Below are 27,978 nucleotides of genomic sequence, written 5' to 3'. Positions count from 1 at the left end.
GCTACGTCTAGAGAAGTTAAGCTCAATTCTTATTTCTCTTTTTTAATACGCTCTGTTGTTACTACAGCACCAGTAATGTAATTGACTAGTGCAGTAATCGAGTACAGATAGTGTACAGAAAAGAACAACGATTTAAACATTTTTGAAGTTTCAATTTCTATATACAATCTAGTTTGTTTTGACTTAATATAAACTTGCGTTTCGTTTTTGTTCAGTTTATTTAAGTTTCTCTTATTGATTTTTTGAAAAGGTATGTCATTTGCTTAATTTATTTTCTAAAAAAATATTTTCATGATATTACTGCTGGTCCATAAATAATTAACAATTTTAAAAGTTCTCTTAAAATCCCGGTAGTTAACCTCATTTTTATGCATGTGCCATTTTTGAAGTAATATCGACATTTGAAATATTCATATAAATTTTAATCTAAGATAGATTGTAAAAAAACACATTTACTTATTCATATGGATAGTGTAGATAACTATTACTTCATAAAGTTATTCAATGTGCTAGAAATAATCTGGCTTGCCTTTGGCTACATTGCCTTTTGCTTGGGATAGACTGAATAAACTTTTATTATTTTCAGGATGTTTAGCCCGCAACTAGGAAATTTTCCAGTGAGTATTTCTTTCTATTCCGTTGTCAATTGTTAATGTAGAAACTTCAATTTATAAAATTCGTTTGCAATCTGCATTTCTACTCACCATATTCACTTCAAATATAGATTGAATTACGTATTAATGCCACTATTTTTTACCGAAAATTTGATACCATTCGACAATCTGTGTTACTAGTAATTAACAGTAGTTAACATCTATTTTTAGGGTGAAAACTTTTAATTCAATAGAGTACTCATAAAATTGAAAAACAAACATTAGTTTATTATTTAATAGTAGAACATAATGTATTTAGCATAGAAGATGAACAATTATACACAATAAGGCATGAATTATTTTTATATGAATATATTTTATTGAAATCAGTAGTACCTTAGGGCCATTTTTACATGAATATTTCACTGACAGTTTCTTGAATGTCTATAAAAGCTATTTTTAAAAGGGTTTTATGCCTTTCTTTTTGAGAAACAATTGTCAGTTTAACATGAATTGTTTCAATTACCAAATTGTAAATTGGGTCTATATTACTCATTTGTATGTTGATTTTGATTGATTTCCAATTTATCCTTACCTTGTCCTTACCAAGAAAGTTGAAGAAAAGTTGATTAGTAGGTCAACCTTTAATTGTGTTCATAACATTTCTAGGATGAAGAGTAATTTGACTATATGAATATTTGTAAATGTTCTTAAGGTGCTACACTTCTTCCTCTGAGTATTTAGGTTCACAATTTCAAGAAGAATGAGGAGTAAGTGTATGTATATTATCTATTTTTTGTCTGAAATGCTTAGTTGATTCTTCATCAAGATATTTATCAGAATATTCTGTGATTTGTTCCTTATTTTCTGTGTTTCTTTATTAAATAGATTTAACATGATTCAGAATATCAGATGATATGGAGTAAAGCTCTTTTATGGTGGTTTTTAGAGCTTTTCTAAACTTTTCATTGTTAATGTTGGTTCACACTACTTTAATTTGGATATTTGTTCTCTTGTAGGTTCTTTCTTTTATTATTAGTCAATTTTGTATATATCTACTTAATTTCTCAAAATGCTCTGTTCCTCTGTTGAATTTGCCCTCAAAATAATTTGACTGCTTTGTTTTTTAGCTTCTGATAAAAATTTCAGATTTGCTGATCTTTTTCTTTATTTTGTATCAATTTCCAAATCTCTTCATCTTCATCCTGTCATTCCTTCTTCCACCATTTTCATCCTTCTTTGATTTAATTTTTCTTCAATTAACTTTCTTGATTGAATCACCTTGTATCATTTCTTTTCTGTTAAGTATAATACGTTGTCTTTATTTTCGATTTTATTAAATTCCTTGATAATGATGACTATATTAATCTATAACTTATATTTTTTGGAAAATATTTGTTGGTGATGAAGAGATTGTTGAGTTTTGGATAAAATATTTATTATAATCCATTAAAATTTTGTTAAACTTGCACTCACACAACTTAACAATTTATTTCACAGTTTGCCACATCAAAAATTGACCCAGATAACTCGAAATCAAATAACTTGGATAGTAAAACAATGGAAAGAAACAATGGTGCTGGTGATAGTAATCAAACTCAGATAGACAAAACTAAACTGATTGTAAATTACATACCACAATTTGCAACTGAAGATGATCTATCTCAGATATTTTCAACTGTTGGTAGAGTTGAGAGTGTAAAAATTATGAGAGATTTTAAGACTGGATATAGTTTTGGATTTGGTTTTGTTAAGTATGCTAACCCAGATGATGCTTCCAAGGCCATTCAAGCTCTTAACGGATACAATTTTAGGTAACTATTCATTTTATAGGTATTTAATAATATGTTTGTATCATAATATAAGATTTAATAGCATATTTAGCTACAGAAAATATAAATATAGTTTACTTGAAGTTGTAAAACAAATTCAGTTTTCAAAAATAATGTTTCAAAATTATAAATTATGTGAATTGTTAGAATAAATTGTAATTTTCTTTGTTGTAATTTGTTTCATATTTTAGGAATAAGAGATTGAAAGTTTCGTACTCACGTCCACCAGGAACTGATATGAAGGATTCAAATTTATACATCACGAATTTACCTAAAGATATTACTGAACAGCAAATTGATAACATGTTTTGTGAATATGGAGAGATTGTACAGAGAACTGTGTTGAAAGATAAAATAACCGGGATGCCTCGAGGAGTTGCATTTGTAAGGTAAACAATCCTTTATTAACAATTTATATAAAAATTTTCTGAATGCAAGTGATTTGAAAAAACTTTTTTATAATCCTTTCATACCTATGTTGTCAGGTTAAAGTTGAAAACATCTCTATTTACAATAATTTGTGACATACTAGTATAAACTATAACATAGAAAATAAAGCTTAGGAGTGACTTCTACACACACCATTTTAGAAATCCTCTGGGCGATTTGTTTTTTAGTTTATGTAAAAGGTGACATGGTAAAAATGTATTGAATTCTTTATAAAGAATGTTTGGCTTTGTTATTAGGTCCAGGTGTTTTTTAAAGTATTTTTTATAAAAAAATCAACTCATTCTGTATCACCTGCATGGAGTGAAAGTGCAACTATATTAACATTAGTGTTGATAATAGTAATTTTTTTCTAAAGATTTTTCACTTCATTTTAAAAGCAAATCACCTTTGGTAGTACCTCTGTAGTATTCTACCCCATTACCACCATCTTTAAGATTTGGTTGGATGTATTTTCGGAGGGGAAATTGGATTTTAGGTGCGCAAGTAAAAAATATGTAAATTTTATGTATACATTGGTTGATTTGTAATGTAATGAAAATTAATTTGTTCTGAAGTATAGTGTATGTTTTCCGTAATGTTTTTTCTCTTTTTTGTGGAAATCAATTTATAATAACATGTAAAAATTTACGTTTTGACTAAAGACCGAAGTTGATTGTAACGTCAATTTTTACATGTTATTTTAAACTAATTTTCATAGAAAAGAGACCTGAAATGAAAAAAACTGTTTATTAAGTTCAATATAATATTATTTTTATAGGTTTTCGAAAGGCGAAGAAGCACAGGCAGCCATTGCAAGTTTACATGGTAAAATGTTAGAAAATGCCATGTTACCTCTTAGCGTTAGAGTAGCTGAAGACCACGGAAGACAAAAAGCGCAGTATATTGATATGTGGGATCCAATGAATTATAGTAGGGGTAAGAATTGAAAGATTTTTAAATATGTTTAGCTATCATTCAAATTGTGTTTCAATATCGATTTTAGTTTAGTTTTGAAAACTACAACTAAAATTTGTACACAAAATCAGATTTAAGATTTTTATCATTTGTGGTAAAATATACATCGTGGAAATATATTAAATTTTGAACCAAGTGATCTGTATTAAGTCAATTGTTATTATACATGGCTACATAAATAAGAATGAATTATATATTTTGTTGTTACATTAGATTTCATATAAGTTTGAAGTAGAATTTGATTGAAAAAGCTCATATTCCAAACTAAAATCTAGTAAATGACATCAGTTAAGTTAAATGGTTGCACAGGAAATGTAAGTAACATACAATCCTGGATATGTAACACATTTTATCTTCAGTGGACTATGTCTCTTAAGAATGTTAGAAACAATTAAATAAACATTATATTATAATACAAGATGGTATTAAATTATTTATATTAATTTGTAGACAATAAATCCAAAAATACTTCGTGTACTTTTTTCTCAAACTGAATGAGTTAAGAACCTTTTTTTCTACCAAACAGTTGTGATTAGGAAGTTAATTTTTTAAAGTGATAATAAGACATTATTTCATGTTTCCCTTAACTATATGATTAATGTAGGTAATACGTAATGACATGGACATAATAGCAGAAGATGAGAAAACCTTGAACTTTAAACTTGAAAATATACAACAGTGTACACATAATGAATGTGAAAATAAATGAGCTCAAAGTTAAATTAAAACAATGATAATAAGCTGAAAAGATAAGACACATAAGAATCAATAGAACAGGTCAAAAGTTTTAAATACCTTGGAATAAGAGATAAACGAGAGAACTGGGAGTAGCTGGAAGATGATTCAATGCAATTAAGACACAAACATATAAAAAAGTAGCCATACCCATATTGACATTCAAATCAGAGACATAGACACTCACGCAGAAACAAAATACAAACTACAGAAATGAGATTTCTAAGAAATATTGAGAAAAAAATGATGAGATGACAAAATAAATTCAAAAAAAATCGAAGAACAATTAAAATATATTTATATAAGATGTGTTTACATGCAATTAATAATCCTTATGCTTTATAATCACGGACAAAACATTAACACTGTAGTCAACACTGTAGTCAAAACCGTTTGAAAGTTACTTAAATAAAAAAAAGGTTTTCTCCCAGTTTTAGAAAAGAGTTTGTGTGGAACCTTATTTTCAGATGTACTATCAGCTCTAGAAATTAATGTACATAATTCTAAATAACTTTGTGTGACAAGTGAATACATAATATTAATGTATTGGAAAGTACAACAAAAAGAAGATATGGTTGATTGAAAATAGTTATTTTAGGGCACATAAAAGTGATTTAAGAAGGCGTATAAAATCGATTGACTCTGGATGGCATTATGAATTGTATAACTGAAATATTAGGTTACTTTTATATAACATTGACGTTTTTAAAACGTTCTATTTCTAATTTTTTAAAGGAAGATAAGACTATCTTCAAAATTAATAAGTTCCAGTATACATAAACTATAAATCAACCGAGTACTTTGATTTCAAGAAATGTTTTGCTGGAATTATTTTTGAATACAGTGAAATGAATCTCCAAAATTTTTTCAAACACATTTGAATATCAAATGCTTGTTTTGTACAAAATTTTTTTTTCAATTTTTTTTGTATTTTTGTTGAAAATTACATTAGTAAGTATAGTTTTGATTTTTTGCTTTCATTACTATTTAAATTATACTTTATTTATTACAATTTTATGTTTCTTTTACAACTTCTAAACATTTTAAGTAATATGATATATATATTAATTTTAGACTCCGACGATTCAGAAGAACCTGATCCTGAAGAAGTTTTGATTTCAGCAGTTTTTTCCAGAAAACAACTTTGGGATCCGAAAGTGCCTCTTATAGAAGGCACGCAATCTAAAATTGAAGCACTTTGGAAAGAAATAACTGATAGATTTGACGGAAGATACACGACGGAATTTTTGATCAAAAAATGGGGTCAGCTTAGGGATGATTATATTTTATCTAAAAGAAAATTATTTTCGTTTGTTTCTAAATTTCCTGACGAGAGGCCTCCAAGATCAACATTCCCTTATTTTGACCAGATGAAGTTTTTAGATAAAACTATAGACCTCTCCGATTCTATAGAATGCCCTTCACACAGAACAGATGTAAAACCAGTGGTCGGAGAAACCCAAACTCCGCCAGCAAAAAAAATTAAAGTTGCAGAACCTAATGATAGCATTGATGAATTTTTGGTATTATTGGGTGAAGGTCTTCGGTCACTACCACAAATAAATATCTCAAAGTTACAAAATAAAATTTTGAAATTGCTGGAGGAAGAGACTTCTTCAGTGTAAGAAGTTTTTAAAATAATTCATGTAACACATTTTTGGTCTTGTTGGGTTATTTTATTGTATTACCAAGATTATTTTACTACACTATGTAATAAAATAAATAATTGGTTAGGTACTGTTATACTTGATTAATGCTTTGACTTATTTTACAATGCACATCAAAATGTAGTATTTGGTATCTAAAGATTTATCCATTGTATGTATTATTTTTGTTTCCCAAATTCTTGTTTGTCAGTCATTCTGTGATGTACTGAAAATACTGTCTACTGCCACCTAGGGCTGTAGTAAACAGTATGATCATTATGTCACCTTAGTAGTTATTTATGTTTGACATCCGTTACAAGTTTTTATTGAGTTATACAATAGCCTTCTTTATAATCTTTGTGGCTATAAGTGAATGTACATACAAATTTCTGTAATATAATGAAAAATTATTATTTTATCCGTTATTTTTTTGTAATTTCAAAGCTATTAAATGACATTTTAATTTAAAAAAACATACAGTCTGAAGAAACAGTAGATTCTGAGTTTCCAAGTTGTTGATGTTATATGGTGTTGTTTTGCAAGAAGATGCCCTTACGAAAGTCAATTTGAGAATAGGTTAAGGTCGTTTCAAGTTTAATGCTTCTTAATCATTTCATCTACCAGATGAAACCTACTCAGGGCTTCTCCTGACGTTCTTTCAACCACCTTGCAGATCCAAGAAGGTACACATCTTTCATTGAAAACTAAACGTTTCGGGAGTGTGAAGGGATAATTTATAAAAGCAAATTGCTCGTCACTCTTTAATGACATTTATGGTGAAGAATATTTAATTGGTGATGAACAATCTGAATAAACAAAGAGTTTGAAGATACTCAATTTTCGCAGCGATAAGATCTAATTTTAAAGCTGAATAAACCACACAAATTTGAAGACAGTCAATTTGTATAGCGATAACTGATTCAGAAGCTCTAATTGTTAAAATGAATGAGAGGCTGGATACAATCGAAAAAATATCTAAAGAAAACGCTTCACCAAAAAGATAAGCAATGCTTCAAAATTTACAATCGAATATTAAAATACAAGGAGTTAATAAAAAAGAAGTGAAAACTTAATACATTACTACTAATATTCAATTTGATGATGTAGGTATTTTTAAAATGAAAATGGTGATAGTGGTAAACAAAGTAAACATAAACATTGTTAACAACAAATATGATAGGTGCTGGAAAACTTCATCATTAGGAATAGGTTGTAAATCTCGACTATTATGCTAATAAGAAAGCCTGAATGACAACAGAAATATTAATAATGGCTTATTAAAGCTGACTAGAAAATTATTAGAGAGATATGAAAAATATTACTTTTCATTGACAATAGTAAAGTTACCAAGTTAAGTGTTTTCCATCCATCTCGGTATTTAAGCTACAGTCCTTACCATACGAAAATGATGAGTGATGTGGGGTATTCAATTGTAGAATTTCATACGGACGTAGAAGCCATTTGAATAAATTGTTGAATATAGAAGTTAGATTACAAGATTATGTGACATGTCATGAAGGAATATTTACTACTGGAACTGACGATGAAATCCTTCACACAGTTAATCAAACTAAAAATGAAACAATAAACAAACTACGAACTGAAAGATATGATGGTCGAGGATCTTGTATTTGGTTCATTATTTGAAATAATTGATAAAACATCTGCAAATTCTTTACAGCATATTAAGATAACAGATTTTTTAAAAATGTGTATTGGTTCCATTAAATACATACCTACCATAAAACTTTAATCGAATTTCTACTTTTAGCCATTAAATACATACTCACATTAGAAAAAACGTAATGTGAAATTTTTGAGATTTAGACTAGTTTTATACAACTTTTAAAAGTTGATATTTTCAAAAATTTTATGGTTAATATAATTTATGGAGAAAATGGAACCTACAAGTTTTGCTAAAACTTAATTGGGAAGTAGATATTTTCACTAAGGTTCAAAAAATCTTTAAATTGGTTTTTTTAAATAAGTAGGTTTCATTTTTTCTAAAAAATATATTAGCCATGAAATTTTTTGATATATAAGCTTTAAAAATAGTATAAAATCAGTTTATAAGCTTTTATCTCAAAAAAATCACTTAAGATTTTTCAACATCATCTAAACAAAAAACTATAGTATAATTCAAAGAAGAATGGCAATACGTAACTTTTCGATAAGATAACAGTAAATTTTTTTTAAAAGTACATGGTAAATTACGACTCAAATTCTATTATAAATAAAATTATTTTCCATATCATCGAATAAATTTTATTTTCTATTGGCGCAAGTTTTTCAGTAGGAACTTGCACCTACTAAAAAACCAAATATTTTGTTTGAGCCATTTCAATCAAAAGTTCAATTCATTTTAATCATGCAATTCAAATATTATATATCCATAATTAAATAATACATAATTTTATTCTTTCAGGTCTTCCTCCAGTTAGAGGAGGAGTATTGCCATTTAGAGAAATGAACAATCCCAGAGGAAACTTACAAAATCGTTTTGGCAGGCTTCATTTGAACAGTATGAGAAATTTGGGAGCGGGCGACACCTTCTTTCAAAATCCATTTATGTTTTGAGAAACTCAGAAATGTTTTTGTTTATTTTTAAATTTCATTTCGTCGATGATCGACTGCCTTTTTTCCTATTAACTGAAAAGATATTTGATCAAATTATCATCACATCGTAATAAACCCCGTATTTTTTCTTTTTTTGTTAAAAATTGTATAATTATGTTGATGTAGGACACAATTTGCTTATAATTTGATCGATATCTTTAAGCTATTGTTTTGTTTAGATTGTTTGTTGGCTCGTTAATTTGTTTGAAAGTTGTTTTGATGTTTTTGTTTCAGTTGATTGTTGACGATTTCATCCCATTTTTAAAATTATGACAGAAGACTGGTTGTTAATTTTATTGAATTATTTATGATTCGTATACAAGTTTCTACCGTATGTGGATAAGTTCATAAATCAAATAAGTATTGTTGGTTAATGAAAGCGAAACTATTGCACAAAACTCCCAATTTAATTGATGTATTATGAAATTGAAATAAAGGAAGAGCTGCTTCTTTTAACAGTCATTTGGAAAGAAATTTTCAGTAAAAGACTTGAAATATGTGCAAAAAGCTTGATTAGCTCATCAATACTGTATTGTTAATGTGATTATTTTGATTGCGAAAAAAATTGGAACTAGCTTAAAATACTAATGTTTCAACATTTTTTCGCATTTTGATTATTGTTACTAATTCTTATATAGTTTTATTTTCTATGTTTGTGGATAATGTGCGGATAATAGATTATTTTTATTTGATGTTTGCTTTATTTTGAAGCTCAATAAATAAAAATATTCGCTCTAATTAATTATCTTTCTTTCCTTTATAATATGCCAATAACATAACCCCAATGGGCCTCATATTTATAGCACACCTATTAAACGGATCCATCACAGCCCCTCGAAAATCTTCTTTTCAAAGTATGAATTATCTCGACTTCTTACTATTGAGCAAATAGTATGTAAAATTCAAATATTTTATATGTGATCGCTTCATTATTTTATCACACTAATATGCAATATCCAGTTTCCGCGAGAGTTTTACATAAACAATCAATATTTAAAAATTCTCTAGAAGATTCACTAGTAACTAAAAAAAACACAAATCCTATGGAAAATATATCTATTTACAATTTTGTACATGTTTATAGTATATTTAAAAAATTACAACTAATATAAAAACCAGGCATTATTAAAACTGTACATTATTCAAATTATCTTCACCTCCTTCTGTCTTTGGATCTACTTTCAGATTTTTCATCATCACGATGTTTTGATTTTTTGTATTTGTCTCTATCTTCTCTAGATGAATACTTATCATCCCTATCTTTGTATTTGTCGTCTCTATCGTATCTGTCTTTTCTATCTCGTCTGTCATCGTATTTGTCTTTTTCTGAATATCTATCTCGATCCTCCTCTCTATATCTATCTTTTTCATATTTATCATATCTATCAATATAACGATCATTTTTAGAGTCTCGATCGTTACTGGGTGACCTCGATGACCTCCTACGATCCCTGAAAAAAAAAATCTGCAATTACGTCCATAACTTAAATTAGCTCAAAAAATACAGTGGGGTTATCTGAAAATAGTAAGGCTACTAAATACTGAAAATAATTACTTTCAACTCATCAGAATATACTAAAGGTAAACTAAAAACATTGGATGTGATTTTATGTCAAACTAACCTAATTTGAAATTGTCCTAAAATTGGTAGGATGTCTGCTAATAACAATGTTAATATTTTGAATACATTCCTGATCTATATTGAACACACTGCTTACACGGGTAAAGATAACAGTTCACCTTCAATCTCTGAAGACAATAACTGGGTTATCGAAACGAGTGTCAGACAGTGTAATTGTGAGTATTGGTAGTGTCGACAGTGTGCTCAGTATGAATATCACAAACGGTTCCAGAAATTCCAACTTATTTCTGAGCAATGTTGCAAATTTATAAAAAAAGTAATATTGAAACTAGCTTCAAACTACCAACTCATATATTACAGACTCATATGTTGAGCAACTGGGTTAAAAAAAAGTGAAACTATTTACATCACCTTCTAGCTTTATAACGTTTAATGATGATTCTAAACTCAAAAATTATAAATCTAATGAAACATACCTTTTTTTAGATTTTGTTGGTGGGGTGTTGCTTCTTGATCTGGAATAACTTTTCCTCTTATGGTTCTTCTTATGATTCCTACTTATTGACCTACTTCTGGATCTATGTTTTTTTGACCTCTTCTTATGTTTATTCTCAGGAGAATGAGTAACTGATCTAGATCTTGATCTTGAACGTTTATCATTTATAGATGGCACAAAATGACTCCCAGAACGGCTATAATAGAAAAATTTTTCGTAAATAATGCCAGTAAAAATCTACATTCGCTGATTTTATAACCACCTGCACAACTTTCGACATTCTTGATTAAACATGAAGAAGTGTATTTATTGATTCGGTATTACAAATTTAGGTCAACTATGTTTTGTAACAATGCGATTAACCGATTTATTGCTCCAAAAAATCGAATTAAGTAGAACACTGTATACACGCTACGATAAATTGAAACGATTTCTTGTCAAATGTCACTTACTCTACTGCGCTGAGGAATCCAGAAAGGCTTTCAATCATGGAGGAAGTAATGTTGTAGGTTGTTTAGAGAAAAATGTGAAGTCGCGAAAAACAAAAGCAGTGGAGTTACGAGTGGTTGCTAAAGAGAAAGGATTCCTCTCATTTAAATTATTGAAAGAATGAACGAAATAACTGACGAAAGTATTTGAGAATGGACCTAACCTAACCTATTTTGAGCTGCTAAGTTTAGTTTCTCAGTTTATTACAAATTGTAGAAACAGTACCATGTTATGAGGAAAGTGGTATCTCCCTACGAAATACACAACAATGTAATGTTTATCTACCGACGAATCAAACTCCTTGAACTTTTTAATTAGCTCAATAAAAGCTAGGTCTTTTTCATTTGTGTCAGAGTATTCTTTGCTTTTAACAAGCTAAAAACGCGTAAGACTTCTAGTTCAATAAATTCAATTAAAAAATCGAGTTTTTCCGTTTGCATTTTTTTTCAAAATTACAACAACAGTCTGTCAGGAAATAACTTTGATAAACCTTTCAGCGCAAAAACAGATCGTATGGATAAAGGCCTATTACACGTTGCAACATATCGTTTTGATTCCCAGAAATTGATGCCGGCTGGATTCAACCATGCAATCCAACTCTGATACCAATAAATTGGTACGTCATGTTTATACACAACGTTAAATTGCTACAACTTATTGTATCATGTAAAACCCCCTTTAATGGCAGATTATTTTCCTCTGAAATATATTATTTGGAATCTGAAAGTCAAATACATAATTATATTATAGTTTTTAGAAAATATATTTACCTAATAAATCCTCCCCAGGCATTATGGGCTCCAGTTTTATCTTGACTTGGACTTGTATTATTATTCGGAGTATTATTCCCAGAACCTCTTGCTTTTGTTCGGGCAGCCTTATATTTTTCACACAATTCTTCTACTTTTTTCTCTAATGATTCTATATTTGGCTGGAAGTAAAAAAAATATATTGTAACGGGAATAGGTAAGTTATTCAATTAATCTTCTTTGCCGTATAGATAGATTCGACGACAAAATATAAAGTTTCTCTATGAGCATTACAAGAGGCAATACCTGATTAATGTATCTACAATAAGAGGTGGTTCAACCCAATAGCATCCATAATACCCTGACATAATTCCTTTAGACTATTCACCAAAAAATCAATAGCGAAACATTGTTTATAGAAGAAAATCAGACGTATCCACATAATATTTTAAAATATGTCTTGAGAATATCAAAAATCAACTGGCAATTTGTAATAAAGTGAATGCACAAGACCACGTTGTGAGCATTTATTTTATTTATATATATATATTTACCTATATGATTACATAGTTATCGAATATAAGATTGATTAAAATTTTTAAAAATAAGTTTTTTTGTACGTTTTGTACAACAGATTGATTCGTGTAAAAATAGGTGGAAAGGTAATTTTTTCTCCAGTTTAAATTTTATATTTCTTCTTTTAAAAAAATCAATTTGTTTCTGAAAAATTGGACTTTTTTGGATAAAATGTTTTGATAAAAATTTCATTGGAAAAAATATCGAGTTCTAGCAACTTCTGATGGGGCTCATTTTTTGTTTATATGTATATTTACAAACAATTAAAAAATATATGCATATTTATGAAAACAAAAAAATTAAAAAAATGTATTTTTTTGAGATATTTTTTAAGAATTCTAGAATTCACTTTAATTTAGCAAAATTTTAGAAATATGAATACCAACAGGTTTATAGTCCAACCATTTAGCGTACGAAGCGACTTAACATGACTGAAAGCAATAAAAATAAGGTTAAATAGATTTTTTTTAAAAAAGTAGAAGACTATTATGAAGAACCTAGATTAATATATTCGAGAGCGGACAACAGGGGGGGAGAGAAGTGGATGAATGAAAATTGGGAAAAGCGTATATGTAGGTAACTTACTTTAGGTCGAGTGTAGAGTTTCATTATCCTAATGCTAATATCACGAATTTCTTCTTCAGTCGCGCCAAATATTGAAAACCATGATGGATTTTTCGGCAGGGGCAGTTTTAGTTTCCTAGCAGTTAAGTAAATACACGCACATGCTACTGTTTCAGGTTGGTGTCTTACAAAAATATCAGTCCTCAATGAATCGTTCATGTAGTTCCATGAATATTGCATAAGTTTTTGGTGATTGTGATACCCAAGCACTTGAAGATACATCACAATAATCTGAAATATTTTCAATTATGTATATAAAATATAATTCAGTCAAATTCAATTTCTAGTGATACAACATTTGAATTATTAATAAAGTGGTTTACAACATAAATGAATATTTTTTTGTTGTGTATAAAATTTGAGAAACAATGTTTCTTACCTTATGAGGGTGTTTAATGTGTACACAGAAGCCTAACTCTTTCAACACTCTTCTTTCTGCTTTTATAATCAAGTTTTTAAGATGAATGTAGTTTTGATCCAGAATAACCGGTTGAATTGGCCTGTAGGATAAAACAATAGACATAAACGGTATGAATTTTTTTTAAATCAGTCACTTGAACTCAAACTTTTCAATTAAAGTTGCGAATCCTATATTTTCCCAACAGTCAGGAGTATTATTCAATTCAAGGCCAATAATTCAACATTTTTTGGAAAATTCATATAACTTATTTACTACAAATACTAATAAAAGAGAAAATAAAAAATTCAGAAATACACAGGGTCAGTATTTAATAATGGACAGCCTTTTCGATGTGAATTGTCAATCTTAGGAAAACTGAAAAATTTTATTCTACTAAATAACTTTAGCTTTGAGCCCTAGGTTGAATCACAAATATTTTATGAGAACCAAAAGGATACCCATTATTACAAATCAATTCCTACATGTACATATTTATAAATATTCTCTTAATAATATTGGTTCTCTTAATGATTTACATAGAAAATCTGTTTCATAATCTATGTCAATACAACTAGAGCACTCTCCACTCACTACATGAATACAAATTATGTTGTCTTAATCATAGTTTTACGAGGTTTGTCGTAAAAGTATCGAGTCTACCCTTATATTTCCTCGTGGGTATTATTCTTTATCATCCAATGGGTAACTTCCTTCAAAATAGTTCTCATTTGATTCCATAACTCGTTTTCACTTCCTTCCAGTCTCCTAAATCAGTTTAGTGCATTTTTATTAATTTAAACCATATCTTTGTCATCCAATCAGTGTCTTTGAATGGCATTTTTTACAAGAACTAAAAATATAAGAAGCTGTAAGACTATCCAAAGCTGTGGCCGTTTTCTACTGACATCTTAAAACAATTTTCTCAATACTTTGAAATAGTATATTGTGAAGCACAACTTAATAATCAAAGAAAACAATTGAATTTGCTCGGAGTATTAAACACTATTGAGTTTCTAGATTATAAATTAGACAATCAAAGCAGAACTTGATGTGATTGTATGTATGTAGTTCAAAGAGTCATATACACTTGTACACTCTGAGGCTCTGGGAATCCTCAGAGTTTACAGCTGATCTATTAGTTCCTCTTAGCAAGTTGAGAATTTGAAATGGCTAGTTGCAAGAGATCTTCATATACTTCCAGGTAGTTCTGGAAAATAAAATGTGGATTCTACAATAAACTCTGCTCAATAGTCTTCATGAGACAGCAGTGCCTCGATAAGACTTCTGTTAGTATTCGTTTGATGTAAAAAGGTTGATCTAATTTTACAAAATGTAAAGAACGAATCAAAAATTACGTTCCACACACATCCAACCAGTAATTGTGCAGTTCCTGACTGGTAACACCCACTGAGTTTTGACGTGGAAATCCAAAAGTAGGCTAGATACTTTTGAATAAAGCTTCGTACATCTAAATAATTAACTTATGCACATTTGTAAGTATAGAGTTTACAGAAAAATGTATACATGTGGATATAATAGTGAATAAATTTAATTTTAAACAAAAATAAAAAAAAAATTAGATATTTTTCAAAAAATAATTAGACAATTTTTTATAATCATCATTTCTCACACTTAAACAATTAACTAATCACTTTCAGGCAAGTATTAACAGGCATCAAATTGTGTTATAAGGAAAAGGGGAACTAAATTTAACTACATTGTGATAAATCATCCCCAAAAAATTTTTGTGTGGAGTTGATGAAATAATTTGAATGGAACTTTTTATTAATCAGACATATATGTTAAAATCCTCCCGTCCTATTTTTGAAATTATCTCATTCAATTTGCTTTATAGTATAATGTAAAGGTGAAAATGGAATATTTAGAAATATCAAAACAATATTTTATAATTTTTAATTGGACACAAAGAATTGGGAACATGATTACATTTTACAATTTGTTTTTCCTGTAACTGAATCAGTGTTACTTTTTTTATTTATATCAAATGTTATAATATAGGGTCATTAGTACTTCATAATGAAAAGTGGAATATGGTCAGATAGTAACATTTTACTTAATATTTTGACATCCCATGGAAAATTGATAAATAATAGGTGTGTATCTTTTATAAAGCCACACTGGACTCCTATTCTTTCTCTACATGAGGAGAAATGTAATTAGACCGCGTGAACTTTGTAGAAATTTACTCCATTGTTGCTATAAACCAAGAAAAATGAAGATACAAATATCTCATAAAGTTACATCAACAATAAATCACAAGGATAACAGTTCTTTTTTCACAGAATAGAGTTGTAACTGCACTCAAACGAACTGGAATCTCAAAATAATGTTCATACTCTACAATCAAAAATTGTGGTGGTATAAAGGTAAAAATTTAATGTTTAACTATAATTTACAGAAAATATTCTGAATTAAATTCAAAACATTTCTAAAATAAACCGTAACTGTAACCAAAATAGTAACTGAGCATAAATAGAGAAAATCAAAATAAATTTAACAAAAAAAAATTGAATTTTGTTACAATTGGAAGTATCAAGCTTCCTACCAAACAAAATAAAAAATTTAAAATTGTACACGTTCCATTTTGACGCCTTTGTAAGTACTTTGGTTTTAGCTTAATGGAAATAAGTTTCTTTTGCCTAAAAATCTAATTTCTTCTGGTTAAAAATTTGTACGTTCGTTCAAAATTATATAATAGAATACCAAACAATTGTTAACTAATATTCCTAATGATGCTTATAATGAAAGATACAAATCATATTCGGAAGCCTTACACGAAGGGTGAATATATTTGAACAAAAATTGGAAAAAACATAAATTTCAATCCAAGTGCCGAATAACAAATTCATATTATAATCAACAAAGGTATTAAACGAAAATGAGCCAGAAAATATACATGCTTAAAAGTATAACTTGCAATTATTATCAATACCGTTATTGAATGAGCGAAAAACTTATCACAAAAAGTGTATATTAATAACAAAAAATTTTCCAAACAATATTCAAGCTATTGGAAAGAATTTCAAAAGTCAAGCAGCAATAAAAATATTAGTAACATTTATGACTAGTCCTGGTATAAGAGTCAAATGTATAAAGCAGAGGCTTATCCATTTTTGTATAGCTCCCAGAACATTATCATTGAAATTAACATCACATGATTCTGGAATTGTGAACAGAATATTACGAAATATTTAAATACTGGGATACAAACAGACAAAATTAACAACTGAACACACCAGTCTGATAAACAATAAAATTGGAAATCTTGTGAAGTCTGAATCTACCGAATACTCTAAACTAAAGGAAAGCGTGACTATAAGAATTGAAAAATTGTCAAGACTGTATTGCGACATGGTATTCTTCACCTATATTCATTTGCACAATAGTCACTCAGGTATTTCCATGCATATTGAATGAATTAAAGTTAGAATTTATGGAACCGATATTCATACTGAACCAACTACCACTACACCTAAGCTCACAACTACACTGTCTGACGTGCGTTTTGATAACCAAGTACACTCGCAATTACTCTGTTTCGATAACCAAGTTATCATCTTCAGAAACTGAAGGTTAGGTTAGCTTTAATTTTGGTATAGTGGTAGGGTAACGGTGTGTTTAGTACGTTAAGTGAGATGAAATAAGATGTTAAGAAGGAGTTATCGTTTAAAAAAGTATTTTTAATCGGATTGATCTTTCAATATGATACTTTACGTATAGTATGTATAGTTTTTCCAGATATCACTTTGAGTGCTGATGGGTCATCTTTAAAATAAGTTATATGCGAGATTAAGTCTATTATTAGTTTTTTCTCATACATAATCAAGTATTAAAAATTTAAAATGACACGTTCTGTGATTACCTCTTATTTAACATTACTAATTTTTAATTGTGCTTTGGATTTGTAAATTACCAATACTTTGCAATCAGGGGGTGTGAGAAAAGAGAGTTGAAGGTTTTCAATGGAATAATATCTCAGAATAAGAATAATCGGGTGGATAAATATGTGTTTAAGGAAAAAATATTGTAAAACTGGAAAAAATTAAGAAAATATCTTTACAGCAATTATAGAAGTTATTATTACAAAAGTAGGGAGAGAAACAGAATCAATTAATGAACCATAAAGAGATTAAGATATTAAAAACCGGAAATGATTGAGTATATAAAAAGAAGGAAAAAGTGGTTATCAAAATTAATGGGAGAGAATTTGGATATTTTAGTTTAGAAAATCGAAATAAAAATGAAATATCAAATTAAACCACAAGAGTACAGCTAATAGAAGAGTTCAATACAACAAAAAGAATCAAAATTCTCAATAATATATTTAAAAGATCAAAATTAAATGAGAGATTATGAGGATAAAAAAGATTTCAAATAAAAAAAAATACAGGTAAAGGTGAAAGACATAACCTAAAAGTAAATTTAAAAAAAAAACTTGAAATACAATATATCAAGAGAGGTTCAATTTATTCGGTGATAACACTAATAAATTATTTAATTCATATTCACAAATTCATTGGAATTATTTTCAATCTAGTGCTGATTTGAAAAATAGATCTTCCAGTATTATTCATTTTTTTTTCAACATAACTATGTAATTAAACACAACACGATTGTTTATTATCTAGTTTTAATAATAAAATGAAATTCATTTATTTTTTTTCTTATCGGGAATTAAAATTGTAAATGGGGAACATTATAGAATGTTATGCAACAATGAAGAGAAAAAATTCAATACATTAAATATTTTGATTGAATGAATATCTTTTTTATGTTGTAGTATCTGCATTCCATATGATTATAATCATTTCCGTTTCGATTTTTAAATGGATATTTAAATTTAATGGTTAAAATAATAATAATAATAATAAAAATACACATATAGGGATATACTAACACACAATAATTTAGAATTATTTTGTAGTATATTTATGTCCGGCAATTTTCTTTGTAATCAACATCCAGACTACTGGTATTATTCTCAAAAATATCAAAAATGGTGATTTTTCGTAATTGAATCAACATTTTGAAAACACATAAAATAATTAACACACATTTCTATCTGTTTTTAAGTATTATTGAAAATATTTATCTATGGATTGTATCAGTATCAGTTTTTCCTGAATATAATGTTAACTTCAAAACTACACATATCGGTAAATTTAACTAAATGGAATAATGAAATCTAATGCGTCTTTTAATGTCTGTTCAAATTAACCAAATATAAACTGATATAATGCCATTCGCTCTTTTTCTTGCTTACAAACATTTCTCAACAAATTACAAATTTTACAATTAAGGAAACGTGAATATATTCTAAAACTCATCACAATAAGACGCGTTTAGATATTTGGTTCCAGAAACATCCATACTTTGATAATATAGAAAATTCATCAACTTCCCATGTCAAGAACTAAAGAATTCTTCAAGATATCAAACACAAATAAATCATCAAAATAGAAGAAATAAACTGATTGTATGTAAGAAAATCCCGAATATCATAGTTATTGTAATATGGAACCAAAGATTTGTACTAAAATAAAACATCTTAGGGAGTGTTAATAGATTTCAAATTGGAACAGTTCAAGAGTCAATATAAAAAGCATCGTAAAAAATTAGAAACCTATGCGAATCATCTAATAGTGAAAATAAAACGAAGATCTGAAAATTGGTAATTGAAAGGTCTTATCAACGGATAGTCATTAAACATAATAAGTAACCCAGTCCAAAAAATAGTTTTTAGATTCCTAAATTCTGATCAATGTTAAAAAATCTTGATAAAATAATTCTAAAAAATATAAATTAGTTGTTGAATAGAAATTTTAAGTAATCATATACATTTTTGAAGCAGATTAAAAAGAAACTATCCGGATCCGATAATCAGCAACTAAAAAAACAATTATGGTCAATATACGCCAGCCACATAACCTCAAAAGATACACAATGCACAAATAAAGTGGAATGTTTTTTTTTCAAATTTGAAATCACATTATTTTCTCCTCACTGATTCTATCTCTACAAAAAAATTCCAGTTAATAGTTGAACTGTAAATAGTACGGTAAAATCAAAAGAAGCTACTCTATAAATCAAGCGTCTGAGCAAAAACTTTGAATTATATAGAATTTTTAGACTGTTCAATATTTATACAGTCTGAATACTGGACAAACTCAAATATAGTCTGTTTTCAGAACTATATGGATGAAACTTAAAGAGGAAATTGATTGTATTTCAAACAAATAGAATCCAGCAAATGAACATAATATACTTTGAAACATACTATTAAACATGTTTCTGTTCGTTAGTTTTCTATTTTATTTACAAGTAACCAATAAGTCCTCAAATAGATCAATGTTCTTGGTATCCAATTGTTTCAGTTTTTCAGTTAGTGGAAGTAAGCTCCATGTTTTATATACTTCCTCAATATTAATTTGGACAAATCATTCAGAATATTGAAAATAAAAATATCTTCCATCCTTCTTATAAACAATACAATAAAATCTAAAGCAGTTGAAGTTCTAGTTTGATATCACTAAACACATGATCATGATCAATTTTATATTTTATCAAATTATTCAATCTTCAAAAACCTAATAATAGTGCGACTAACTAGTACTAAGTAATGTTTTCTGATTCACTTCTCGAGTTATACAATTGTATAGTATGGGAAACATAAAAGTTTTTTAGAAAAATCTCTAAATTTAATGAATTATGTTCACAGACTTAGACTGAAGTTAATTGGGTCTGGAAATGAAAATTGTGTGGCAGTTTTGGCCCAACAAACGGGATTCAATGCCTGTCTAGTATTATAGTTAAAGTAGTAGTAGTTTACATTTTCAAAGGACCATTAATATAATTATTATTTACATGTAAAATGAAACAATTAAAAAAATATACTTGCAAAAAAATGTGAGCGGCTGTTAAGTTCTCAATTTTTTTTATAAATTTATATAATACTTTTCAAATGCAAAATTAAATTTCATAATTTTTATAATGTTGAAATATAAGGTTAATTCCAAAAGTATCGAGCCTACCTTCAATCTCTAGTTCTCTTCTATCTTTATTTTCACATGAGCAACATCCTTCAATGTAGTTCTTATTTGGTTGAGGCGTTTTCACTTCCTGAAGTCACATTAGTTTCAGCTGTTTTGTCTTTCTCATCTTACCAGTGTCTTTTTAGCAGCATTTTTTATCAGGGAAAGAGCCAAAATATCGGGACTCTAACAGAGGATGCGGAAGCTTACTAAAAGCTTTGTTAAATACTGTGACATGGGGTTTGATTAATGATTTGTGGCATTGTCAAGGTAAAGCAGATAATCAATGCTTATCTAATCTGGCATTTTCTTCTTACTGTATACTGTAAACTTTTCATTACTTCTATGTAATATATGTAGTGACTGTGTACACATCTTCATAATCAAAGAAAACAGTCAACACAGTCTTCACTTTGCTCCAACTTTGACGTGGTATTTTGTGGTCTTGGCAATTCATTCTTCCACTGTGAAGATTTTCATGATCATAGCTGTAACCCCTTGATTCGTAATCACTAGTAATAATAAATCTAGATTGAAACAGAAATTCGTTGATGTAATTTTTCCAACATTTCTAACGAAAAAAAAAACTGTCCGACCTGTAACTGCGCTGGAGATACTTCCGAGGTAGCGATGACATGCTGGTGACGTTCACACCCTACAGATGTTGCTCGGATGTTCTGACGTGAAGATATGAAAGTGGGGTTGTTACTTTTGAAACAAACCTCGTATTATGTAAATAGATTACATAACTAAACAAACATACTTTTCTGGAAAAGGGAATAAATAAATCAGTATAATTTAATGTCCCATTAAAAATTCCATACCTTCCAATTTTCTTCTAAAGCCAAATGTCCTATACAATAAACAAAAAATTATTTTTAATTTCAGAGATAATTAACAAAATCATCAGCAACTGTTAGGTTCACAAATATTTAAAAGATTAGTTTAAAAGTATGCCTCATTTCTCTAATATCTATGATCCAATCGTAGATCAATGATTGTATTGGATGCTAAGTTAATATATTAATTTGCCTTTACTAATATTTATTGGAAGGTGCGGAACTCCACGTGAAACGTATATCTAAAATCAACAAAAGTAATTTGTGACTGAATATAAAAATATATAATCTATGCATCCTACTCATAGAGTATGGATCACAAAAAGTTAGTTTTCGGTTGGGAACTTGGTTACATTGTAATTATAGTAATTTTCGTTACAGCATATACTGTGTTTCACATTTGAAATAAAGACACCTCCATATTTTCGGTCGACAATAATTTTTATATTAATTTTCTGATTCTTTTCAGGAATATCAAAAACATTGTTCAGATTAGCAAACTCCCATATATAGTTTCAATAATCCTATTCCCATTTTCATTTTTTTTATTTTGATTTATGTATAGAAATATTTCAAGTTTTTCATTCCAATTTAATACTCAGTGTGAATTAAAAAGTTAAGATAGAAATTTTTCTTATTCTATCTATCAATTTACATTTTTCTTTACATTATTATTGTTAACAATGAAATGTTAGGTATATCAAACTGGGGAATATATGTACAGATTTATTGAATAGAATACATCCAAACCACAATTTTCTGCAGCTTGACCTCCAATAATCTCTTTATTCGTAACCAAAAATTTTGATAATCTTTTGGACACAAATTAATAAAAAAAAAGGGTTAAAATGAAGATTCAAGACAAAATTCAATATTTGAAGTTGACGAATCTAATGTTTTTTCAAACATAAAAATTGAAAGAAAGATGAGAATCGAGAAACTATCTACAGGACAATAGAAGTAGTAACAACTACTTTTCAAGGAAGAAGAATTGCTTAAATTTCAAAAGTATAATTCCATTTAAATAAATCAGTACAAAAAAATATTGATATGTCGTTTATGTTTGAAACTCAATTCTCATTTAGTTAATAAAATAACTCCAGCATTTACAATTATATTCAAAAGTGGCTCAAGTATAGAAAAATATTTTCAGATTAAGCTCCTATCAGCTCAATAAGTTGCATACTCACAATTAATTCCACTGTTAATTGGAACTTAATTTTTTGCCTTCAGAATGTTTAATTACAATTTGGCTTCAGACCTTGAATAAAATTTTCTCTATTAACATTTTTTCCCAACTTAGGTATTGTTTTATAGGTATTAAGTTATTAAGCATTAGCCATCTTCTTTTCAATTGAATGCTTGAAATAGTCTGGTAAACATAAAGTTGTTCATCATCTTTGACACTATTATAAAATATCCAGTTTCCACACATATTGTACATTATAATATTACAACAAACTATGCTAAATAATTCGTGCTATGAACTAGAGCAGAGGTCTCCAAACTTTGAAGCCTTCTGGTAAGAATAATTTTTTTGGTATGTTCCAAGGACCAAAAAAATTTTTCTGCATCGTCCTTGTGTCGGTTTAGGAAATAGTGAATGAATTGATTTTGAGGTCGACACTTTGAGTGCTTTAAAGATAAATTTCAATACTTGTTTCTTAAACCTTGATGGCGAATGAAATCCTTTTGATTGGCATTGAAGCCCTGGCTCCAGAAATCCAAATCGAAATTATTGATTTACAGAGCAGTGATATGTTTGGAAACAAATATCAAAATTCATCTTTGCTGGATTTTCAAGTCTTCTGCTGGTACAATTTGAGAATTTGCATAAATTTGCTTGTCGGTTATTTTTGGTACTATGTACCTGTGTGAGAAAACGTTTTCTAAGATGAAGTACACAAAGAATGTTTATAGATCTAAATTGACTGAAGAGCATCTTAAATTCTTTTAATAATCGGTACAAGTAAATTAAACCACAACTACAAAGATTCCATAAATCTCATTACAGTTTTCTGTATCATCAAAGTTTTATCTTGCAAGTACATACAACTGAGTAATTATCAAAATAGTAACAGCAGTAAAACATTGGCTGTTGCGAGCTAGATTGATGACATTAGTCTTTAATCTGTCATGGGCCGGATTTATGGTACTGACGGACTTTAATTTGGAGACCCCTGAACTAGAGTGTATAAAATTGTGCATTTCACATTTTTTGCATATCTTAGACAAATAAACTGCAAGGTCGATAAATTCAAATATATATAACAAAATTGGGGTAAAATAATATAAATCTAAAACATTGCAGAAATAGATTAAGTTGTAGTTATTAAAATTAAAAATATTAATCTTGCAAAACATATTTAAATCATAATAATGAATCACATAAAACAAATCATCAAAAACAATATATTACATAAATAGTTATTATCTTGCATTAATAATTAACACTCCAATATTTTAAATTTTTTTCATTACATAATTTAAAGATTATTGGAAACTCTTTAAAACCAATCAGATTTTGTTAGTTTTATGAACCCTGTGTAAATATCATCAAGAACAATTAATAATAAAAGTGCCTTACATTACCTTAAACATAGTAGATACATAAATATTTAACAATCTCCTCAATAATCCTCATTCTGTTGAAAGTCCATTTGTCGTAAATTAAAATTATTAAGAATCCAAAAAATGTTGAAGTTTTACTTTGAGAATACTTTGACCGTCTATTTAGGATGATGAAGGTATACATGTGGATGTATTCATGTCTGGTGGTCTAAAAATGTTCCACTCAGCTTCATGAAGATTCACACAGAGGCCCATTATGAGCCATTTATTGGAGCCTCTGTAAATTAACAATGGTGTTTAAATAGTGCTTTTATTATTATCAATAACAAAAACCAAGTAATCGTTATTGTACATTATAATTTTCTTCATAAAAATTGAGTCCATATCTAGTACTATTCAAAGAGTCAACATCAACAACCTTAATCACTGAGTAAACTGCCATTTTTAGTTTTAATGGCAGAGAACATTCAGAAACAAACTGTAGTACTATATCAAGTTCAATTCAGCAATGGACAGGATACTTTTACATTAAATCAATATAGTTTCAATCAATTCTTTTATATTCTATGTACTTAATAATTTTATTGTCATTGATTGTTAATGTGAAAATAGCCTTTATAATTTGCACTTCAAAAGTTCAATATAATACTCCTGACTGATCAAAATTGCCTAACATTAAGCAAATAAATATAAAAATTACAATTATTTAAAGGTTATTAAACGATTGGAATTCAATAACAAGAATACTGATACTAAAACTCCTCCTGATAACTACCTTTTGGAAAAATAATATTTACCTTAACATTTTGCTGGTTTTACAAAATATAAAAAGTTACCAAAAAGGAAATATTCCTCGGAGGGAAAAAGACGATTTTCATTCTCTAACAAAACTTTTTCCTAAATATGTTGAGAGAAACATTGAAAAAAAAAACAGCAGAGTTCAAGTTGACTGAAATAAATTTAAGAGCAACTTTTATACATGCCACTTAGCGGAATTACATTTCCTATAAAATAATGTAATTTATATGTTTTCAATAATAAACAATCATCAGTTGAAATACAGTCATTAAATTCGCCAATTATTTTTTATTTCTTCTAAAAAAATAATTATAGCAGAGATTGGATCAGATCTACAAGCAGATGAATTCATTGTTAGGGCAAAATGAAATAAATAAAAAAAAATAATATGAGGTAGGCTCACTCTCAGTTCCTTCTTCTATCTGTGTTATATTAGATTTTTTTGTGGGTCAAAGACTTAAGTTTAGAGGCAGAATGGCATTTTTCCACTACTGCCCATGGAAAAGGACCAAGTGACACTTGCTGCAAAAGCAAGCCTATAACGTCTATATGATGACCAAATTCTAACACCTATCCAACTTTATGAATAGACAGTTGAAAATGTATGGCATTAATTTCATCTTCTCCACATAAGATGAGTATTTTGAGTCTCAAAATTTCTAAATAACCATTTCAGTCAAGCAATAACTATTAAGGGAAGACAGCAATATCTTGCTTTTATGCCTGCAAATTGTGTCAAGTGTAGTAAAAATATTCTCTGAAGATACAACTGAGGAAACAGTGACTATCCAAAAGTGCCCCAAAAAAGTACAAATGACAGAAGTTTTTAGATAGAAAACAGCTATATATGACTAAAATTAATAGCTGGCATATGAGTTTGATGGGAATAAATAACATGTACTATAAGTGACCTTCCTGCTGGTCCTTCGTCAACTACCGGACATATTGTGGATACCACTGACAGTTGAACTTTATTAAGCTCATCCCACTACAACACACCAAATCATCAAGTTCTGAATAACTTTTGCCTAAGATGTACTGTTAAAATTTATGGATTATAGTAAAGAAATCTGTAGTCTGACTAATAGTTTCAAAAATCTTTTTAAGCCTCCCAATTTGAAATTTTTAGAACCAAATACCAAAAGTATAAATTATTTGTAGGATTTTCAAAAATGCACTTTTGAGAAAATCGAAATTTTGAATTAATAAAATTCAAAACTGACTAAAAGGACACCACTCCCATCTCTAGCTCAATTAGAAGAAAAGCAATGGCGATTTCAAAGTATGTCAGTTACATTTTTTTGGTGGATTTTGGGAAACTTCACATAGCCTTAATTCTGAAACTGTTTTGAGATGTTTGAAAAAATAATAAGCATTATTCTTAATCTCTATATTTTTACTGATTTCATATGGAATGATCCAAAATAATAATTAGAACTTTTTTACTTCTAAACCTTTTCATATGTTTTTTGTGATGATTAATCGTGATTTTAGGTCTCTTTTGATAGAAAATTAATACAAAATAGCAAGTAGACATTTGACTTACTTTGGTCTTTATCAAAAGAGACCTAAAATCAAGATAAATCATTAATAAATCAAAATTATATTTTAGATGCACTAAGTGGCACATATATAGTATAAGAGCCCTTATATCTTTAAAATAAAGAAAATATGGTATTCAAACCAAACATACAAGTCAAAATTAGGAAAATATGACTATCGTATTGAAGAAAAATCTGTACTTACTTGTTAGAGTTGACTTGCCGAATATGGGTAAAGACATTAATCACGTCTCTAACCCGTCTTGGTGCTTCCTCAATCTTGGAAGCTAAGCAGACACATGCCATTGCAGTGTGTTCAACAGGATGTCGTACAAGACTTTTGGAATAGTAAAATCTTTGTAGGAGAACTTGAGCTGTAGCCATTGCTACCTAAAAATATCGGCCAAATTATAAGTATTAAATATGAAGTATTTGGTATTTTGTGAATAAAGCATCCTTCAACATTTTATAATCTAGCAAAATATATGGCTGCAATGTTAACATCACATATTTTGATTGTACATAATTAAGAATTGTTAATTTCACTCTACTTCCAAACATGGAGCTATTGAATTAGAAAATTTCAACTGAAAACTAAATAAGATTTCTTCATATCCTTAAGATTTAAAAAGGATGGATTTTTCACAACCAGCTTGTTTTTAACTGTAAGACTTTAAAAATAACGGTAAAATTTTATTTTAGCTACACACAGCATTATATTTAATTTCCTACAGAAAAACGATTCAATGAACAATTAGGATTTAAAACTCAAACTTACTTGTGGCAATTTAAGCAAAATACCCGCTGTTTGTATTAATTCACACCCATAAATACGTAAATCTGTTTCTGTATCTATACCAAGCCCATCCAATTGAGATGGAGTTGGTGAAAGTTTTTCCTCGGGAAGTAACTGATTTTTTAACGTTATTATCACGTTACCATATGGTTTAGAGACATTTTTGGTATTATTTGATATATTGTCACTTTTAGCAGACCCCATGTTTAGATTTGTTGAAAACGTACATTAAACGTTTTTATGATGACTCAACTTCCCAAAAACAATATGTCGGCTATTAGATTATACAAACTTCAGACTAAAAGTGATAGATTACTGACGAGAGTCTAAAGCGGAAATGATTATTTTCAATACCACCACTTTATCAGGAAAGCCAACCTAATAACTGCTGCTACAATCCTTCTGCAGCATTTCAATCATATAACTATTCTGTGGTAATACTATAATTTATAATTATAAAAAGAGGGAGAATCATACTTTTCAAATGGAATAAAAAATGCGAAATAATTCGAGTTTTAAGACAAGGAGTTGTACCAATTTATTTGAAAAAATACAGATAACTGTTTTTCTTCTAATTTATTAATGCTAAAGCGTGGTTTCATTATTTTGAATATTAAGTTGATGAACTGAAATTTTAAA

The 27,978-nt window shown here is 28.5% G+C and overlaps 2 protein-coding genes across 2 annotated transcripts; one reads left to right on the top strand and one right to left on the bottom strand.

Moving 5' to 3' along the window:
* Window positions 1-95: 95 nt before the first annotated feature.
* Window positions 96-9,568, top strand: LOC130445272 (la-related protein 7). Its single transcript, XM_056780833.1, has 7 exons — window positions 96-250; window positions 587-617; window positions 2,094-2,407; window positions 2,617-2,814; window positions 3,633-3,790; window positions 5,639-6,185; window positions 8,636-9,568. The coding sequence occupies exons 2-7, from the start codon at window positions 588-590 to the stop codon at window positions 8,649-8,651; spliced, it is 1,263 nt and encodes a 420-aa protein (XP_056636811.1). The 5' UTR covers window positions 96-250; window position 587; the 3' UTR covers window positions 8,652-9,568.
* A 299-nt stretch (window positions 9,569-9,867) lies between these two features.
* LOC130445246 (cyclin-L1) lies at window positions 9,868-27,705 on the bottom strand. The gene is made up of 7 exons (XM_056780801.1): window positions 27,322-27,705; window positions 26,749-26,933; window positions 13,722-13,842; window positions 13,304-13,573; window positions 12,164-12,324; window positions 10,885-11,100; window positions 9,868-10,277 (listed from the first exon to the last, which is right to left on the bottom strand). The coding sequence occupies exons 1-7, from the start codon at window positions 27,541-27,543 to the stop codon at window positions 9,980-9,982; spliced, it is 1,473 nt and encodes a 490-aa protein (XP_056636779.1). The 5' UTR covers window positions 27,544-27,705; the 3' UTR covers window positions 9,868-9,979.
* Between the last annotated feature and the right edge of the window lie 273 nt (window positions 27,706-27,978).

This window comes from Diorhabda sublineata, chromosome 6 (assembly GCF_026230105.1).
Source record: "Diorhabda sublineata isolate icDioSubl1.1 chromosome 6, icDioSubl1.1, whole genome shotgun sequence".
In the NCBI taxonomy this organism is placed as follows: domain Eukaryota; kingdom Metazoa; phylum Arthropoda; class Insecta; order Coleoptera; family Chrysomelidae; genus Diorhabda; species Diorhabda sublineata.
This window is presented reverse-complemented; position numbering and strand designations above follow the sequence as displayed.

What these genes read in the sequence shown, in the direction of transcription:
- LOC130445272 (XM_056780833.1), top strand. Translation starts at nt 588, where the DNA reads ATGTTTAGCCCGCAACTAGGAAATTTTCCA. An exon ending in CGAGGAGTTGCATTTGTAAG is followed by an intron (nt 2,815 to 3,632) that starts GTAAACAATCCT and finishes TTATTTTTATAG; the next exon opens with GTTTTCGAAAGGCGAAGAAG. An exon ending in TCCAATGAATTATAGTAGGG is followed by an intron (nt 3,791 to 5,638) that starts GTAAGAATTGAA and finishes TATTAATTTTAG; the next exon opens with ACTCCGACGATTCAGAAGAA.
- LOC130445246 (XM_056780801.1), bottom strand. Translation starts at nt 27,543, where the DNA reads ATGGGGTCTGCTAAAAGTGACAATATATCAAATAATACCAAAAATGTC. An exon ending in CGGCAAGTCAACTCTAACAA is followed by an intron (nt 13,843 to 26,748) that starts GTAAGTACAGAT and finishes TTTATCCTACAG; the next exon opens with GCCAATTCAACCGGTTATTC. An exon ending in GCCTGGGGAGGATTTATTAG is followed by an intron (nt 11,101 to 12,163) that starts GTAAATATATTT and finishes TTTCTATTATAG; the next exon opens with CCGTTCTGGGAGTCATTTTG.